Below are 19,808 nucleotides of genomic sequence, written 5' to 3'. Positions count from 1 at the left end.
CCAGATGCAGAAGTGGCAGTGCAGGGAAGTTAAGCAATGTGGGAAGGTCACACAGCCAAAAGGAGGAGGCACTGGGATGCTGGAACCCACAACGGACTGTTAGTGCCCAGCTGAGGAAAGAGAGGCCCAGAGAGGGGAGGTTACTTGCCCAAGGTCACGCAGGAGACTGTGGCGGAGGCCTCCAGACCTCCTAGGATTTCCATCGCAGACACCCCCACCTTACGCGCTTGGCCCCGCCAATCCTAGCTCTGCGCGAGGGGACGCGCATCCCCCCATCCCTACCCCTCCGCGGTCTGTCCATTTGGGTGTCTACGCGGGCGCAGCCGTGCACCCCTCCCCAGCCTCCGGCCCTGCGTAGAGAGAGACTGGCGTTCGCAGCTCCGCTCTGCGCCCCACACCCGCAGCCGACAGACGGCAGCGCCTGCGCTCGCGCCCCCAAAGCCGGTGCACGGAGCCGCCGGGGCAAAGGCGCGGCGCTGGCCGGCGGCGCATCTCCCGTTCTCCCGCTCGCTCCCTGCTCTCTGCGCTGAAGGGAAGGCAAGCCGGGAAGCTCCAACAACCTGCCCTCCAAGATGAAGAAGCTCCAGGAAGCTCAACTCCGAAAGGTAGGGCACGAGGGCGGGCTGGGGGCGCACCTGAGAGGGGAGTGCGGAGGCCCGCCCCCAGCGAGGCCGGGGAAGGCAGGGGGGCACCAGGACCCAGTTCAGAGCTCCGGGGAAGGCCGGGCTGAGTTGGATAGCAGGGAGGGACGGGTCACGGCCTGTGCCACCCCATACCACCCCACCCCCGGCTGAGGTTCGGGAGGTAGCGTGTTTAGGCCTGGGGTTCATTGGGCCAGGTCCTGGAACAGGTGTCTGCAGCCCAGGAGGCAGGAAGTAGGGGTGGCTAGGGCCAGGCACCCACCCCTCTCCAATCGCCCTACCCCGGGGAGGGGGTGGGGAGGGGGGATGATGGCGGAAGGTGGAGAGGAATTGCTGAGCACCAGCCTTGAACTTGACTAATTTCAGGGGTGGGGGTGGCGGGGAAGTGGCCTGGGCCTGGTCCTCCCCTGTGCACTCTAAGCGGAAGCAGCCTGTGCCATCCAGCCCCTGCTCCTGCCTGCCAGGCCCACCACCTGCTTCCTCCCGCTCCCTTCCTTCCCCAGGCAGTTTAGTGTCCCTGCTAAGACCCCATGCTGCCCCTCAGCAGGGCAGAAGGAGGCAAAGGCAAGGAGTGAGGAACGTGGAGATCCAAGGGATATGGGGGTGAGAGCTGGCATGAGAGAGGCAGCCAAATCTATGTGTTCCTGGGCCCTGGGCCCTGGGCCCTGGGCCCAGCCCTCAGCCCCTCCCCACCTTGTCCTATGGGATCAGACCTCCCAGCCAAGTGGCACAGGCCTGGGGAGGGAGAGTATTGGCCATGTTTCCTGGCTTTGGGCTTAAAACTACCAGTCCCAGCCAAGGCATCAGAACTCCAGGGCACTATTTCTGCAGATGCCCCTTACCCGGTGGCTTTGGGCAAGTCCATGCTCTCTAACCTAGACCATTGCCTGCCCATCCCCCATGTCAGCACCAAAGCAGGACCCTGGTCGAAGGTGCTAGTAGATGCGAGACAATTGCCCATCGGGGCCGGTGTTATTGACCACTCTCTTCCTCCAAGGGTCTCCCCTATTTTACAAGCTCTCTGCCCTTGGCCAGCAGCGTGGGACCACTGATAAATGGGTCCTTTTTCTTCCTGACATGAGTAACTTCTTTGGGCCATTTGAGGGTCTCTTGGGTCTTGAGTTCTGCCTGGCTATTTTCTATTCTCTTCTTCTCTTCCCTCCCCTCCCCTCCCCACAAGAATCCCTCCCCTCATTGCCCTAGGACCACACATTATGTAAATAGCCATGTTTTGTGAAGCCGTATCTCCTGTAATCCCCCAGCAATTCTGGGAGCTACGGCTTATTATCCCCATTTTATAGACAAGGAACCCAAGGCAGAGAGGGGTGTAGCTTAGTGCTTTCCTGAAGGTGGGCTAAGCAACCTAGGACCAGCAGAGCAGGGGTGGGGCCACCTAGCCGCAGGGTCCCCTCCCTTGGTCTGAAGGAGAAGGGGGCAGGGAGGCAGGAAATGCCAGGAGCAACAATGTTCAGAAATGAGTACTGAGCTGAGAGTCAGGGATCTGGGTCCTGGTCTTGCTCTGCCCTTAACTTGCTGTTTGACCTTGGGCTCATCCCTTCCCCTCCCTGAAACTCATCTGCACACTGATGAACGTGGGTTAAGGATTCCTATTGCCTCTCATCCTGAACAAGGTATGAGAACCTTGGCGTAGGCGGTCCTACCTCTCCCAGCCCCTGGCACTGCCGGTGACCTATACTGCTGGTCCCTAAAAGAGGAGGTGTAGGCCTGCCAAACTCAGGGGTGTTCCTTCTGACTCTGGGTGGGGAATTGGGGGGGGGGGGTGATCTGGAGAGGGAGCCTCACACGCAGTGGAAGTGTAAACGGACTCATTAAGCTTCCAGTCCTGCCCCATTGATGTGGTTGCTTCCCTCTGTCTCCCAACTGGTTCCATCCCCTGTTCCAGCCCCTGGGATTCACTCCATGGTGGAGTTGGGGGCTCCTCCAGCGATGGAGGACCCCATTCCCTGCCCCTGGAGCAGAAGCAGGCTTCCCTCTGATTGGGGGAAGAGAGGGATTGAGAGCTGGCAGCATCCAGCTCTTGGAACTCTTGTCACCATGGAAACAGAGAGCCGGGCCGCTCTGTGAACATAGAAAGGGCAGCAGCTTCTCAGAAGGGATCAGAGGAACCTCATTATCGGGCCTTCCTGCCAGCTGGCCGGGATGGGGCTGGGGGGCTCTCAGGGTGACAGGCCTGCCTCACCACTCAGTATCCGTCGGTGTCATCTGGCGTTACCCATCCCTCCTGGAGCTTACCTAGGAGGGCGTGGTTCCAGCTGGTGAGGGAGCCTTGAGGGGAAAGGCGTCCGGGGGAAGGGGCAGTTTTCAGATAGGTCTGAGAGCTGCTGCCCCCCTAACCCCAGCCGAGGTCGCAGCTAAAGAACCGCCAGGCATATATTTCAACCCTGGGAGCCCATTTTCTTAAAAAGCAGCTGTTCATGTTCTTCATTATTGTCACCATCACCCATAATCATGCCAGGCTGTCCCGGTCACCACTACCCTTCCTCAGGCAGGATCACCCCCATGCTCGTCACTATCACTGAGAGTCAACCCAACATTGTTACCCCATTTCTGCCACCTGAGCCTAATGCACCAACCCTGTCACCACAGCCGGACACATCCAGTCCTCTGACACGTGCACCCTTCATCCCAGCAATGCTCATGTGACAAATCCCCAGCAAAGCCTCCTCTGTCGCCAGCTGATTTGTGTGTAGACACTTTCTTGGTCTGGTGGCAGGAAGGGCAATTTTAGGGGAAAACACAACCCTGATTAGTAGGTCGTCCTGAGCCCCCGTGTGTGAATATGATATGATCCAGCGAAGAATCTTGCCTCACACATCAGAGCCAGAGACTGTTAGGTAGAGATTGTCTAGACCTGTATTTCCCCAAGTATATCGTGGCAGGCCAGCTCCTTGAAACCCTTTTCTTAAATAGGATTGGGAAATACTGTCTACTCCAGTCCCTATTTGACAAGTCCTGTGAAAAGAAACCTGTCTTGCCTGTGTTAACTCAGCTTTTCCCAAGTTCTTTGAAATCAAGAATCATTTTTCCACGGAATACCAAGGGATGTGTTTTTGGAAACATTCGCCTATCTAATCCTCCCAGTGTCCAGATGGGGAAACTGAGGACTGGAAGACCCTTTCCTAAAGTCATACAGTGAATTGGCACAGACCTGGGACTAGAATTGTGGTCTCCTGACTCCCAGTCCAGTGGCATCACTGTTTCCCCACAACCAGTCCTCAGTGGGAAGCAGGGGGTTCTTTCTCTCTGAGAACCATGGATGTCTTTCACAATTGGCCTTCTTTGCAGTTCCATCTTTTCTGCCATAAGGTGAGACTTTCACAGGCAAGCAGGAAAGGTAGGATTGCCCCCTTTCTCCTGACCCATTCCTGGAGTCACATATGGAAACTGCTCTCTGGATTTTAGGCGGCCATCCTGGTATCTTTGAGCTTACTTCCAGGCCCTAAGCCCAGGCAGTCCATGGACATGCTAACTCACATTCCTTGGAGCCAGGATTTCAAGCAGCTGATCCATCTCCTAGCCCCAGCCTGAAGGGAGAATGCCGGGTGGACTTCCCCGCCCTCCTTGAATCACAAGGGGAGCCCTTAGGGACAGCTGGCCTCCATTCCCTCTGTATACATCTGCCCTTCAGTGACAAGAAGATTATGACTTCTGAGACAGATTGGTGCCTAAATAGCAACTTCCTGCTGCTCGTGAACTAAAATTCACAGTCCTCTGTAGGCCCCCTTGAGCATAAATCTACTCCCTTCCTCAGGGGAGCTTGAGTCCCTCTGAGCCCTCTCCTTTCTATGCTCAGCTTTCCCAATTCCTTCCTCTTGTCCTCAAGTAACCGCTTTTCCTGAGCAACCTCCAGTCTGGCCACCCGCCCTTTGGACACCCTCCAAACTGTCTGTGTCTTTCTAAAATATGGTGCCCAGAATGGAGTAGCTAAACTTCAGCACTGTGTCTGAAGACATGGGCTTGAACTTCAGGAAGCTCTCCCACTCCCAGCCTTGTAAAAACCTCAGGTATGGCAGGACTCCCCTTTGACCTTCAGTTTTCCCCGTCATTGAAATGGAGCTTAGGTGAATACTTAGCTCACAGGGTTGCTTTGAGAATGAAATCCAGTAATGGGAGTAAAATGTTTATTGCATAATCATAGTAAGTGCTCAATGCATGGTGATTGTTGTAAGTTCACCATCATTATCATCGTTGTTGTCATCTTCAAAATAGGACCATCCCTTGATTTGACCGCTGTGTTAGCCAAGCGAAGACTGTGGTGGCTTTCTTAGTGCCTGAGAAACCCTGCTGGTCTCATAAGTTTGCAGTCACCCAAAACCTCGAGGAGCTCCTGCTTATGGGCCATGTTAGCCCAGATGAGAGGAATTGATCACCTGAACCAATAGAATGTCTTTCTTGCAGCCCTATTCAAGGCTATATTCTTGTATTGGTGGTCACAGATCCATCCTAGCCTCACCTTTCTCTTTCACCCTTTTGGTTTCTCTTATTGGCAGCCCGTCACTCCAGACCTGCTGATGACCCCCAGTGACCAGGGTGACGTAGACCTGGATGTGGACTTTGCCGCAGACCGGGGGAACTGGACAGGCAAACTGGACTTCCTGCTGTCCTGCATTGGCTACTGTGTGGGCCTGGGGAACGTCTGGCGTTTCCCCTATAGAGCCTACACCAACGGAGGAGGTATGGGCCTGAGCTCCTGCCTGAGGAGCAGCCGAGTGATGGGTCAAGGCTCCGGGTGGACTGAGGTTTGAAGTGGCCTTAGCTACCGTCTCCTATTGGACCCTGAGCAGAATTAGTTGAAAGTGGTTTTATAGCAACCTGGGACTGGAAAGAGGGAGTTGTCTGTCTTGTTCCTTTTCATCACCCAGGCCCCTCTTTCCTCTCTCTCGACCCCAGCATGGGTATGACACAGTAAGCCCTAAGCCTTGGCATTTCCTGGGCCCTGAGTGATGGGCAGAGGGCTGCCTCTACTTCATGAGGAAGAGCTGAATCTGCCTGTCAGTGGTCACTGCACTCTCAATATTCTCACCACACCACCGCCACACCTCCTCCAGAACCTTACCCTATCAATAATTCCTGCTCGTGAATCCTCTATCTCTCTTCCTCTCCTGGTTCCTTCCATTCTGACTGTGAACACAGAGTCTCTGCCATCTTAAACAAATTATCTGTTGTCCTTTCTTCTCCATCAAGTGACTGTTCTTAGTCTTTTTTTTTAAAATATATTTTATTGATTTTTTACCGAGAAGAAGGGAGAGGGATAGAGAGTTAGAAACATCAATGAGAGAAATCAATCAGCTGCCTCCTGCACACCCCTTACAGGGGATGTGCCCGCAACCAAGGTACATGCCCTTGACCGGAATCGAACCTGGGACCCTTCAGTCCGTAGGCCGACGCTCTATCCATTGAGCCAAACCGGTTCGGCCTGTTCTTAGTCTTATTACAATAGCTGGGGTTGAGCACTCACAATCTGCCAGCCCCAGGGCGGATGCTCTCCATGCCTGTCTCATCTAACCCTGATGACAGCCCTCCTGGGTGGGCACCTTTGTCCTGACGAGGACGCCTGGGCTTGGAGAGGCCAGTTCCTTGCCCAGGGTCCCACAGTGGCCGACCCAACATCCCACCCAGAACTATCTTCCGCAGAGCCAGTGCACGCCCACCAGCAATCCATATCTCCTCCCATCTCTACCAAACCCATTAAAGAAGCTCACATTGTCAGGGCGACAGAAATCCAAATAAACCTACACGAAGCAATGACAGATGAATGATATGACTGGGAAGAGGTCTGGAGCTGGGCTCTGAAGCTCCAGGAACTTCACAGTATCCACAGTTCTCTCTGCACCTTCCCTCCCCCCACCCCATCCCCCGGTTCCGACTCTTTTCCCCTCTGTATGCTGGCCTCCTTTTCTCCCGGGACAGGCTTCTTCCTTGCAGTTGGGTGGCCAGAGACAACTCTGGAATGACTTCCTCCTCAGAACTGCCATCCGAATGAATCTATATAGAATTGCAGAGAAGGTCTCTAATTGGCCTGGCTTGGGATATGTGCCCATGAGGAGGTGGGCAGGGGTTGGCTGCTGTCACTGGCAGCCCCTCCAGAGCCATATGGTGGTGGGAAGTTCTCTAAGGAGTTGGCTGCCAATATGTGAAGAAAGGGGGGAGAGATGTTGGGCACATGGGACCACAGGTGGCAGCCACGAGCATCTGAGGTGGCAAAGTGGGGGTTGGGGTGTGGGGACAGGTAAATGGGAGGCTTGATTTCGGCACTGAGGAGTTTGCCCTTTCTTCAGCAGGGAATTCACTCGTTTATTCATGTATTTGTTCATTCAGTGTCTGCTCTGAGCCCAGCCTTTAGGCACTGGGGCTATAGAGGTGAGTGAATCTCTGTCCAACCCTTGGCTCTCAGTGATTGATGGTAGAAAAGAAGACAGCCCCAAGCCACAGGAGAAGTGTTCCCTCAGGTCACAGGTGGTGTCCACTGGTCAGGGGTGGGGCAGGGCTAGAGCTGTGCTTTGGGGGAGCTGACCCCCTGCGACCTGCCCCCACCCCTCCCCACAGGTGCCTTCCTCGTGCCCTACTTCCTCATGCTGGCCATCTGCGGCATCCCTCTCTTCTTCCTTGAGCTTTCTCTGGGCCAGTTCTCCAGCCTGGGACCCCTGGCCGTCTGGAAAATCAGCCCCCTTTTCAAAGGTGAGGCCTCAGGGGTCCCCGGAGTGGTCTGGGCCTGAGGGAGGCCAGGTGATTGCCCCCTTACTCTTTAACCTCCAGAAAGGGAGGGCTTCCCGGAGGAAACACAGCCGGCCCCAAGGAGGGCATGGCCTAAGGGCAGCCCCTGTCGCCACGCCAGGTGCCGGCGCGGCCATGCTGCTCATTGTGGGCCTGGTGGCCATCTACTACAATATGATCATCGCCTACGTCCTCTTCTACCTCTTCGCCTCCCTCACCAGCGACCTGCCCTGGGAGCACTGCGGCAACTGGTGGAACACAGACCTCTGCCTTGAGCACAGAGGCTCCAAGGATGGCAACGGGGCCCTGCCCCTCAACCTCACCAGCACCGTCAGCCCCAGCGAGGAGTACTGGAGGTCTGGGAGGGCCCATGCCCTGGGGGGTTGGGGGAGGGCAGGAATGAGCCTGAGTCCCCAAGGGGCCCAGTGTTCACTTCAGATGCTAGTATTAGGTGGACTCTAGGTTCTAATCTTAGATATTCACCTGACCGGCTATGTGACCTTAAACAACTTATTTGGCTTGTGATGCTTTATCTTTTATATATATATATATATATTGATTTCAGAGAGGAAGGGAGAGGGAGAGATAGAAACATCAATGATGAGAGAGAATCATTGATTGGCTGCCTCCTGCACGCTCCCTACTGGGGATCAAGCCCGCAATTCAGGCATGTGCCCTTGACTGGAATCGAACCCAGGACCCTTCAGTCCACAGGCCAACACTCTATCCACTGAGAAAAACCAGCTATGGCCTGATACTGTATCTTTAAGTGGGTGTAATAGTATTTCAGAGGGTTGCCATGAGGAGTAAAGGAAAGAGGGCATATAAATTTTGCCATCCAGTCTGGTGGATAGCAAGTGCTCAATAAATGCTAGCTGATCATACTGACAATGATGAAGGTACTAACAGTAATAGTAACCTTTTGGAGCCTTAGTTTCTGCCTCTGTAAAAGGGGATGAACATAGTCCCTCCTCCATAGGATGTCACCCATTGGCTGACCAGAGGACACAGACCAGGTACCCCCAACCCTTCATCTGCCGAGGGCTGCTCTTAGGAATCTGCCCCCAGATGGACCCCATGTCTGGAAATATTTTGGTCTCCAACCTACATGTATTATGCGGTTCCCCGTTTGTCCGTGTAAAGTCCACCCAGAGTGTGTGCACCTGCTGAGGAGTATGTCTGGTCAGTGGGAAAGGCGAAGCTTCAGTCTGCAGCTTAAAGCCAAAGAATGCGACATGGGGGTCCAGCAGCTGCTGGGGTCTCCATGGAAGCATTGGGAGGGGTGCAGGCAGAAAGCAGACAGCACTCTCCCAAGACGTTAGCAAAGGGAGTTCAGTGGAGGGAGGTGACAGTGTGAGGGAATCCACACAGAATAGTGAGGCACCAGGAACTAGCAAGGGGGCCGGCTGTAACACCCCTGAGCCAAGGAGCAAGAGGGGGGACCCAGTGAACTGGAGCCAGAGAGATTGGGAGCCTTGGAGGAAAGGCTGCCCACCAAAGCTTGCTATGGAAGAAGGCAGTCACAGCCCGGCCTTCTCATGCATGTGTACGTGCGTGCGTAAGCATGTGCACACGTGTGTGTGCAAGTACCCCAACCCCTCACTCCTCCCACCCTCCAGTCTCCTACTGTTGCCTCCCCTCACCAAATCCAAATGGCAATCAAAGGGGATGGCAGCCTGGGCGATGTGGCCTGTAGAGGCAGCCTCCAGGTGCAGAGCTGGTCTGGGGACAGACCAAATCAAGTGGACGCTAGCCAGGATCGCCTCGCAGGCTGGCCACGGCTTTCCTCCATGTCAGTGGAGCGTGACCAGCAGACACTCAGACCTTCGTCTCCCACAGCCGCTACGTTCTCCACATCCAAGGCAGCCAGGGCATCGGCAGCCCCGGGGGGATCCGCTGGAACCTCTGCCTCTGCCTGCTGCTCGCCTGGGTCATCGTGTTCCTCTGTATCCTCAAGGGTGTGAAGTCCTCAGGCAAGGTGAGGCCCGAGGGCCGGGAGGGGTGAGGGCTTCTGGGAGGAGGCAGGGCATGGACTGAACCTAAGAGGTGAGGGAGAGGGAAAGGGCACAGAGCTGGGGAAGATGTGGAGGCAAGGACGGGCTAGGAACTTGCCGAGGGCAGGACCTATTTGTTATTCAGGTTTGTGTCCTGACCGGCGCTGGCACTCTGAAGCGGCTAGGCAGGTGTTTCTTGGAAGCTCGGAGGGTGGCTGTGAATCAGAGCCCTTTGAGATGCAAGTGGCCAGAACCCAGTTGTCACAATTGGAAAATCCAGAGTGTGTGCTGGATTGACTGGGTCCAGGAGGCAAGTGGAGGGAACATCCCGCCCACAGGCCCCATAAGGCTGGAGAAATTATTTGGTCCGGCCCTGCCAAAGCACTAGGGGTGAGTTAATGAAATGTTTGACCAAGCAGAGCAGGCTCATTTTAAGTTGGTAATTTTGTGTGGCCTACAAATGATGTTATAAATAGCCAATGGGCCTCGGCAGAACAGAGGTCTAGGGGTTCAATTAGTGTTATCAGGACTGGTTCTCCCGTCTCTCAGCAGTCTTCTCGGGCTTCATTCCGTATGCGGTCGCCCAGAAGCTCTGGGCTACACTTTACATGCTTAGGGAAGGGTTCTCCCTTCCCCAGTTTGCAGAATCCTAGACGTGAGTCTTACTGGGTAAGCTGGGTCGCCATACCCATCCCTGAACCAGCCACTGTGGCCAGGAGGGGGGCGTGCTGGGCCCACCCCAGGAGCCAGGAATGGAGTCAGCCCCAGCTGGGGAGAGTCGGGGGCTGTTCTCTGAAGAAGGTCAATGAGATGCTGGTCAGACTAAGCCACAGGTGTCCACTTTAGGTGATGAAGGGCGAGAAGGCCGTAAAGCAGTTTGGAAGGACTTGGAAACCTGAACGGTTTACTTAATCATTTATAAATCAGAACTGGTCCCTCTGCAAAGTACTCAGAAGTGATGTCCATTTGGAAGAGAACCATTAAAAGAAACACTAGGAAGCCAGAGAAGGAAGCCTTTAGAAAGAGAGGAGAGGTCATCGGGTGCAAGCCAACACAGCGGGGAGCCTGGGACTCAATGGTGTCTGCTGAGGGCGGAGGCAGGGCAGCGGGGAGTCTGGGAATGTCCAGCTGATGATCATGCTGGCTGGGATGGGTTTGCCGGGGGGAGGGGACATGTGGGGCAGGAGGCTCTTCTGACCTTCAGGGGAGGGGTGATGGTGGCCTGGACTGGGCCACAGTAGACCTGGAGGGGGTGGATGGATTTGGGCAGCCTTGGGAAGCAGTGACAGGACTTTGCTGATGGTATCGGTGTGAGGAGAGAGGGAGGAAGGGAGAGGGGTAAAGAGGGAGGGAAGGAGGGAGAGAGGGAGAGGAAAAGAAGCATCATAGGTTGATGGCTGTTTCCCACCTTGGGATTAAGGTGGGGCTTTCTAGAAGAGGAGCAGGGCAGAGGAAGTCACCCTGCATTCCATTCCCACTTAACGCCTCTCAGGTGGTGTATTTCACGGCCACGTTCCCCTACCTCATTCTGGTCATGCTGCTGATCCGTGGAGTCACTCTCCCAGGGGCCTGGCAGGGCATCCAGTTCTATCTCACCCCCCAGTTCCACTACCTGTTGTCTTCCAAGGTGAGGCCATCGGGACTAGGGTGCGGAGGGAGGGGGCAGGCCTGACCTGGGAAGTGGAAATAGGGATCCCTGGGCAGGGGGTGGGAATCCCTCACGCGGTCAGCCTCCAGTACCAGGCACTGTGCTCAGTCCTGTCTTCTTCATTTATTGTTCTCGACAATTCTATGAAGTAGACATTATTCTCCCATTTCACAGATGAAAAAAACAGGCCTGAAAGAGTCAGTGATCAGCTTACGGTTACATAGGGAGTGGCAAAGCTGGGATTCTAACCTCGATCTGTTTGATTCCAAACCCCACGGAGGGCATTTTGTAATATTAGTCACAACAATGTTACTGATGGCTATCATTTCTTATTTATTGACAACTGACTGTGCCTAACCACGCTCTCAGCACTTTGCATATATGTAGTCATTTAATCCTCATCACCACCCTACTCCCATTACCTTATTGCAGAGGGACCTGAGGCCCAGAGAGGTGATGTGGCTTTCCCACGCGATACAGCCAGAGAGTGGTAGAGCTGGAGTCCAAACCCAGGTCCCTCTGGCTCCAGGAAGGAAGTTTAAGGGTTACATGGGCTTGTTGTCCACATGACTTTCCTGAAAATCTTACATGAAGAACTACTTCCTTCAGAACGAGGCCAAACTTAGAGGTTGCCTTCTAGATCCTGGATGGGGAAACTGGGGCCCTGAGAGGCACAGTGTGAGTGTTGGAGCTGGGTTTGCTCCCAGCCCAAGTCACTTGTGGGCCAGGCCCTTCCCCACGCCATCCCTGGACCTATTGGCTGGCTCTCTCCCCACCTCCTTCCTCCTGTTTCCCTGGCCCTCTGACACCACGGTGTGCCAGCTGCTTCTCCTTGTGCTCCGTCTGCATCCTTCTTGCCACAGGTGTGGATCGAAGCTGCCCTTCAGATCTTCTACTCTCTGGGTGTGGGCTTCGGGGGTCTCCTCACCTTTGCCTCCTATAACACATTTCACCAGAACATCTATCGGTCAGTGCAGCCTCCTGGACCCCAGGGCCGCAGCTGGGAGGAGGGGGCGGGGGGACGGGGGGGTGGGGAGCGGGGGGGCCAGGGAGGACTTCTCCGGGCGAGGTTCACCCGGCCTGCGCCTGGACTTCTCCTGGCAGAGACACCTTCATCGTCACTCTGGGCAACGCCATCACCAGCATCCTGGCCGGCTTCGCCATCTTCTCCGTGCTGGGCTACATGTCTCAGGAGCTGGATGTGCCTGTGGACCAAGTTGCCAAAGCAGGTGGGTAGGCTGCCCGGCCCTGGTAGGCAAGGGTGTGTGTTGGGCACAGCTGGGGCTGGAAAGTGAACCTGTGTGTGGACCAGCAAGGATGTGGATGGGCGTGTGGAGTGTGTGTACGCACATGCATGCATGTGCACAGAGATGAATGTGTCTCGGCTGGTCTCTGGGTAGCCATGTGCAAGTGAGTGTGCATTAACCTGTGTCCGGAGATATAGGAACTTCTGTATGAGACTGTCTTATATTTGTCACATTAGTAACTCTCCTTGCTTGTCCAAATGAGTGTTAGTGGGAATGTTTGTGCAAATGGTTGTGTACATAAGTGTATTCAAAGGAGGTATTACTAATTTATTCATTATTCATTACTAATTCATTTATTCTATCAACTTACGTTTACTGAGCACTGACAATGTGCTGGCATGTGTCCTAGGAGTTAATAGAGTATCAGAAGTGTGCAGTTAGTGGACATCTTTGGGTTTGCTCAGGTGGGTGTAAGCGACCATGAGTGTGTGAGTATGGATGTGGGGCCTGCCACGTGCCCCAGGCTGCTGACCCCGTGTGCCCTTGGCCCAGGCCCCGGCCTGGCCTTTGTCGTCTACCCACAGGCCATGACCATGCTGCCTCTGTCGCCCTTCTGGTCCTTTCTCTTCTTCTTCATGCTGCTGACTCTCGGTTTGGACAGTCAGGTGAGCCTTGTCCATACCACTAGGTGCCTCAGGGCACGTGCGCTGTGTGTATCTGTGTGTGCGTGAGATGTGTGACTGTGTGTGTGATCTGGGTGTGTCTGTGATGTCTGTGGGTGTGATATGTGTGTCTGTGTCTCTGTGTGTGTCTGTGATGCGTGTGATGTTTGTGTGTGTCTGTGTATTGTGTCTGTCTGTGTGTCTATGTGTAATGTGTCTGGAGTGTGATATATGTGTGTGTCTGTGATGTGTGTGATGTGTGTGTGTGTGTGTGTCTGTGTATTGTGTCTGTTTGTGTGTCTATGTGTAATGTGTCTGGAGTGTGATATATGTGTGTGTCTGTGTGGTGTGTGTCCGTGTCTGTGTGAGTGTATGTGTGTGGCGGAGACAGAACTCAGAAACCCCCCTCCTTCCCCGCAGTTTGCCTTTCTGGAGACCATTGTGACAGCTGTGACGGATGAGTTCCCCTACTACCTGCGACCCAAGAAGGTGGTGTTCTCAGGGCTCATCTGCGTGGCCATGTACCTGATGGGGCTGGTCCTCACCACTGACGTGAGTGGCTTTGGGGACAGGTGGCTGGTGGGAGAGGCTGGGAGGACACTCTGGCAGTGTCTGTGGCCAGGCTGTGCACTCCCTGAACCACCCACTTTCTTGACCTCTTTGGGAGGAGCCTAGACCACCTCAGACCCTCTCTCCCAAGGGGCACCTTGGCCTATGATGCAGGGTCGTGGCTTTGGAGTCTGAAAGACCTGGTTCAAGCCTCAATCCTGCACTTGCTGAGTGAGCTCAGGACAAGTGGCTTCACCTCCCTGAGTCTGTTTTCCCATCGGTTAAATGGGGGGCCTGCACCTAAGGCTGCTGCCAGACTCAAATAGGGCGTGGCGGGTGGACAGGGGGTGTGCTGACATCAGCTGGCTCTCCCCGCCGGCCTGGCTGCTTCCTGCCTAGAGAAGGGGCTGCAGCAGGGAGCCTGGCCGTGGTGAGGGGGGACCCCAGAGCTGTGACTTGTATTCCAGGGGGGCATGTACTGGCTGGTCCTTCTAGACGATTACAGCGCCAGCTTCGGGCTCATGGTGGTGGTGATCACCACATGCCTCGCTGTCACCCGGGTATATGGTGAGAGGGGCCGGGAGAGGTGGAGTTGAGGCTCCCCCTGTGGGAGAGGGGAGTCCCCCAGCAATTGGGTGCCTGTTCCCAAGTGCCCATGTTTTGGGTGGGGGCCACTGGGGTGGAGGAGGGGCTGCTGGCACTTGTGGGGCCTCTGGGAGGGACCTGTGGGAGGGACCTGTGGGTGGGGCCATGCTCCTCTCCTCCCGGTGCAGGCATCCAGAGGTTCTGCCGGGACATCCATATGATGCTGGGCTTCAAGCCGGGCCTCTACTTCAGGGCCTGCTGGCTGTTCCTGACCCCGGCCACCCTCTTGGTAATTGGGGTGGGTGGGAGGGCTGCTGGCTGGGGCCCAGGGCTGAAAGCAGGGCCCCTCTGGGCATTCAGTCTGGTAGGGCTGAGGGGGTGGGCTGGGCACCAGGATCGGGTCTACTCTCCTCCCCCAAGATGCCCCCAGCCTTTGTGTCTGTGCTGGGCCTAGTCCTCAGTTTGGTTGGCAAAATGAATGCGGCTTTCTCAGGCCTCTGGGTCTTAGGCTGGGCCTTGAGGCTCTCCTTTCTCAGCCATGGGGTGGGAGCAGGTCAGAGATAGACCATCTCAGCAATTGGGGTTCTTCAGAGCTGGGCTGTCTCAGGCCTGGGCATCGGTGAGCTTGAGCAGGGCTAGCTCAGGCTCCAAAACAAAGATGGACCATCGCAGGTTCTGGCACCACGTAGGACTGGGCTATCTCAGACACTGGGTGTCTCGGCTGGGCGGTCTCAGGCTTTGGGATGGCCCTGGGCTGGGCTTTCTCCGGCCTTAAGGTAGCTGAGACCCGGGCTATTCTAAGCCCTGGGGCCAGAAGGCGCACTGTGATGCTGGGAGCCCCCTCCCTGCAGGCCCTGCTGGTGTATAGCATCGTCAAGTACCAGCCCTCTGAGTACGGCAGCTACCGCTTCCCAGCCTGGGCGGAGCTGCTGGGCATCCTGATGGGCCTGCTGTCCTGCCTCCTGATCCCAGCCGGCATGCTGGTGGCTGTGCTTCGAGAGGAGGGCTCGCTCTGGGAGGTGAGTCGGCCGCCACCTTGCCTGCCCTCAGCCTCCTCGGCCTGTGGCCTGGCCCTGGATCACCTGCTAAAACAGAAAAGATTTGTACCAATACCTGCCCCAGGGCTTTGCAGGGTTCTTTTAAGAGCAGTTTTTCTAACCAGTACCCTGAGCTCTGAATCAGCTCAAACCTGTTTGGGTGGAGGTAGGCTTGCAGGCCTGCCCTGCGGCCCCTCATATCACACAGGGACTCAGGGGGCCACAATCCTAAGACCACCAATGTCAGCCAACGACTGCTTGTCTTGGGGAGAGGACAAGGGACTTACCCCACAGTGAGTCAGGCAGGGTCAGGACGTGAACTCTGGTCGCCAGCCCAGAGCTTCCCTAAGGGACTCAGGGGCAGAAGGCAACACTGAGGGACCCCAGAGGGGGGCTGTCTCCCTCCTCCTGTGTCCAGGAGCCCTGCTGTGGGGCTCCTGGGAAAGGGAGGATGGCGTGAGCCCTCCTCATGGCCAGGGCTTTGTGGAGAGACCCACGGGGATCTGCAAACTGCAGAAGAGGGGGGTAGTGACCCTTTGTGGGCGCATGGGCTTGCTGTGATGCTGTGTGGTCACGGAGAGATCCCACCCCCCTCTGAGCCTCAGGGTGCCCTCTTTATACTGAGCCCTTCACCGCTGAGGCCATGGGCGCAGAGTCCTCTGGTGGCAAGAGGCTGTCATAGAGAGCAGAGCTGAATGAGCCTGCAGGCCAGCAGAGAGAGCCTGGGAACCCCACCTCCTACCCCCGCACCCCATCAGAGATGTGTGGGTCCAGCTAGTACTGCCTCATGAGAGCCAATTGTGAAATATTCGGGAATGTCGTTAGCCACTTGTCAAAGCATTGATAGCTTGAGGACACTGGTGGGAATATTTGCACCACTGAACTTGACTACACATCAGGCCTTCTGTACCCTCACCCTCCTCCCCAGCCTGCTTACCAGCACACTACTCCCCACTCCCCAAACAGCTGCACTGCCCTTCAGCTGTCCCTCAGGGGGCTCAGAGCCCTTTCCTGGCAGAAGGGGGTTGTGGCCGCTCTGCCCAGACCACAGGGGTCCTGGAGTCCAGCCACTGCTCTGCCTCCAGCTGCTGTGTGACTGGAAGCAAACCCCTTGCCTTCTCTGAACCTCAGGAGCCCCACTTGTGCTACTACAGAAAATGCGTCTCCTTGCTTGAGAGCCAGGGTGTCTGTAAAGGGAAGGAGGAAGAGGGGTTGCTCAGGTGAAGGGCTCCAGTCCCCCTGGAAGGTTATGGTTCCCAAGCCTTGCTCTGCTGCCCCAGCTGCCCACAGCCGGTTGGAGAGGCATGTCGTTGGGGGGTGGGGGTGGGGCAGCAGAAGAGTCATTGTCCAGCTCCAGAGTGAGGCCTTCAAAGACCAGGGCTTCTGGCCCTGACAGACACCTGCCTAACTTGACAAGGTGATCGGGATGGAAGATAAGGGGAGATCGTTCCAGGCAGAAAAACCATTAGTGCAGAGGCCAGAGGCAGGAGGGGCAAGGAGGTCAGTGTGACTGGACCAGAGAGGGTAGAGGGAGAGTGGCAGGAGGAAGTCAGGGAGGAAGACAGGGGCCAGGACACGGAGGCCGTGACGAGCACTTAGGATTTCATTCCAAGTGAGGTGCCAAGCCATTGGCAGGTTTCTGAGCAGCGGGGTGACATGCTCTTCCTAGATTTTAATAAGTGTCGCCATGTTTGAGTGCAGAGCCGTGCTAGGCCCTGGGCTGAGGGCATGGTGTACATTCTAGCCCCTGACCTGAATCCCCTGGGCTCCACTTACTGTCGGCTGTCTTTCCGTCTTGGAGAGTCTGGGGCCCTTTTTCCTGGCAGGGCAGTGGGCTTCCGAAATGTGGTTTGAGGAAGAAGGAACCTAGAATGTCCAGGCTTACTCATCCCTGTAGTCAGCTTCCTCCTTCTATGGAAATGGGGCCTCAGAGAGGGAAAGGTCGGACACCAGAGTCGGAATGAGGCCGAGTGGAAGGTCAGAGCTAATTCCTGCCTCAGTTCTCCAAGTCCACGGCTCTTTCCCCAAAGCTGCCAGCTCCTTAGGTCGGAGCATTTTAGGGAAAGGGACCCAGAATGGGCTCCTGTATTGGCTGCCACACAGCCATAACCAGAGCCACCGTTTCCTGGGCCTTACCCTGCACAGCAACCCTAACCGGCATCCTGAGTCCCAGTTACGAGGAAACAGCTTACATTCTGTGCCCAAAGGCCACCCAGCCTGAAAGTGGCAGGCAGCGCACGAGTCTCATCCAGGCATGTGACTCAGTCCCCAGGGCGGGTAACAGTTCCCCCACCCCCGGGCTGTTGCAAGGACTAACCCAGGGGATGTGGAAGGTCTTTGCTGGGTGCTGGGTGCCGGGTGCCGGGTGCTGGGCCCCAGGACGCACTGCTTGAGCTCGGGCTGTTCCCACCGCTGTCTTTGGTCCGCTGCAGAGGCTCCAGCAGGCCAGCCGGCCGGCCATGGACTGGGGCCCGTCGTTGGAGGAGAACCGGACAGGCATGTACGTGGCCACGCTGCCAGGTAGCCAGTCGCCCAAGCCGCTGATGGTGCACATGCGCAAGTACGGGGGCATCACCAGCTTCGAGAACACCGCCATCGAGGTGGACCGAGAGATTGCCGAGGAGGAGGAATCTATCATGTGAGGCAGGAAGCAGGTGGACAGGAGGTCCTGCCCCAGTGCAAAGGCAGCCGCGACCTCTGGGGTTCTGGGAGGCCTGAGGCTGTGGGAGGTTGCCATGGTGTTGCCAGTCCTCAATGCAAGTCCTTCTTTGTGGTCTCTGCCTCCCCTGAAACCTCCATCTACCCCCTACACACACACACACACACACACACACACACACACACACACACTCCAAGCTGAGAATGATCTAGCTCAGCCCTCACTTCACAGATGGATAAACCAAGGCCAGGGAGGAGGACTTGCCTGAGGTCTCATGGCAGAGGGGACTGAACTCCAGGCCTCCCGACCAGCCAGCTCCCTTTCTCTTGTGGCAGCTGGCACTACCCTCTCATCTGTGTCCAGGGCACAGGCCCCTCCCTTTTCTCAGGGAGCCTGCCCCCAAGCCTTCCACACAGCCAGAACCTTGAGCAGGTAGACACTCAGAGTGTCTGGAGGCCCATCGGGCCCCGGGCATTGAGGGTTAACAAGTCGAGTAGGAGAAAGATCCTTCCTGGTTCGTGTGTGCAGGTCAGGTTTCCTGGAGGGTGGGCAAGTTGGAAAGAGAGGAAGAGGAAGGCAGGGTGGGGAAGGCCTCTGGGCAAGGGGCTGACCCTGCCGAAGTAGAGATCAGCCTGTAGCCTCTTCCTCCTGCCCTGGGTCCAAGAGGACGTCAAGAGCTGAGGAGCAGGAAGAGTGGTGGGAGAAGAAGGTACTAGGTAACAACAAGGTCTAAGTAAGGATGAGGAATATTGGGGAGGGGATACGGGGTGGGCATGGGATTGGCACGATCTGTGTGTGCTTTAGAAAGAATGTTGTTCTGGGTCAGTGTGCAGAGTGGTTAGAGGGGACGGGGTGGAGGTGAGAGGCCTGTGGAGGACAGGCAAGAGGGGCTGGTGGCCACAGGCAAGGGTGATGGAGGTCACCCGAGCATGAGGGTGGAGATAGCAGAAGGCAGCTGACACCCCAGGCCTGGGGCCAGAAGCCTTGGTATCTTCAATCCCCAGGCACGGAGGGGCTGCCCTGGGTCCCTCCTTCCCTGAGAGAGGAGGGTGGGGGGTGAAAACGCCTGAGCAGGTCTGCACACGGCGAGCTCCCCACCAGCGGGGCACGGCCCCCACGTGCAGCTACACCAGCCTCCGCGCCCGTCTCTCTCCCGGTGTCTCCCCGACCCATCTGTGTTCTGTTGGTTACTTGTTAATAAAACCCAATGAGGTCACCCTCCTTACCCTGCCTCCTTATTGCAGAGCCAGGAGGTGGGCAGCACAGGCCTTCCAGCTCCATTGCTCAGATGAGGAGACGGACGCCCAGCTGCCTCCTGCCCTGGCTCTCCTGGCTTCTCTCCTGACACACAGTTTCTCTATGGCAGTGGTGGGTGGGTGGGGCTGACGAAGGATGATGAAAAAGGTGAGGAAAGCCCCGAAAGACCACTTGGCTCCCCATTATACACACGAACAAGCCCAGCCCCCGGTCAGGGTTACTCAGCTGAGGCCGGCAGAGCTGGGGCCGAACCAGGGCCTGCTGCATGCCCTCTCCCTCCAGCTGCTCTGCCTTCCCGGCAGAGGAAGCTGGAGCTGGGAGACCAGGGTCAGAAGGAGCCAAGAGTTTCCCAGGCTGGAAGAATGTCCTGGCTCCCCCCCACCCCCCACCCCTGGCGGGACCTGCCATATAAAAGAGCCCAAAGCCTTTCAAATGCGAGGCCCAGGTGTTCTCAAAGACTTTGATTGGGGTGGACAGGAAGGGCTTGCATGCTGCATGTTTCGGATATTAATAAATTTCCCCTAACAAAGGGCCAGGCCCCCCTCCCACTCCTCTTTGTTTGGGGCTTTAGGTGGGGGAGAGAGATGGGTTTGCTAATTTGCAGAGGATGTAAGAGTGGACTTCACAATTCAGCGGGCTTCTCCCCACACCCAGGGGGTAGGCTCCGGCCTTGCTGACAGAGCCCCTGGCGTCAGCCCTGAGAGCGACCCTGTCCCGGTGCCTGTCCCAGGCCCTCCCCACCAGCTCTCAGACAGACTCTCGGCTGCCACGGCCTTGCTTGTACTCCTTACACA

General features: G+C 56.4%; 1 protein-coding gene across 1 annotated transcript; it reads left to right on the top strand.

The window, feature by feature from the left end:
* Positions 1-240: 240 nt before the first annotated feature.
* Positions 241-19,001, top strand: SLC6A7 (solute carrier family 6 member 7). The gene is made up of 14 exons (XM_036315489.1): positions 241-605; positions 5,153-5,336; positions 7,209-7,340; positions 7,498-7,732; positions 9,216-9,354; positions 10,863-10,997; positions 11,882-11,985; positions 12,123-12,247; positions 12,818-12,930; positions 13,348-13,479; positions 13,944-14,043; positions 14,250-14,350; positions 14,913-15,080; positions 17,531-19,001. Exons 1-14 carry the CDS (start codon positions 573-575, stop codon positions 17,738-17,740), a joined length of 1,911 nt encoding a protein of 636 aa, XP_036171382.1. The 5' UTR covers positions 241-572; the 3' UTR covers positions 17,741-19,001.
* The last annotated feature ends 807 nt before the right edge of the window (positions 19,002-19,808 follow it).

Source organism: Myotis myotis, unplaced genomic scaffold (genome assembly GCF_014108235.1).
Source record: "Myotis myotis isolate mMyoMyo1 unplaced genomic scaffold, mMyoMyo1.p scaffold_m19_p_6, whole genome shotgun sequence".
Classification (NCBI taxonomy): Eukaryota; Metazoa; Chordata; class Mammalia; order Chiroptera; family Vespertilionidae; genus Myotis; species Myotis myotis.
This window is presented reverse-complemented; position numbering and strand designations above follow the sequence as displayed.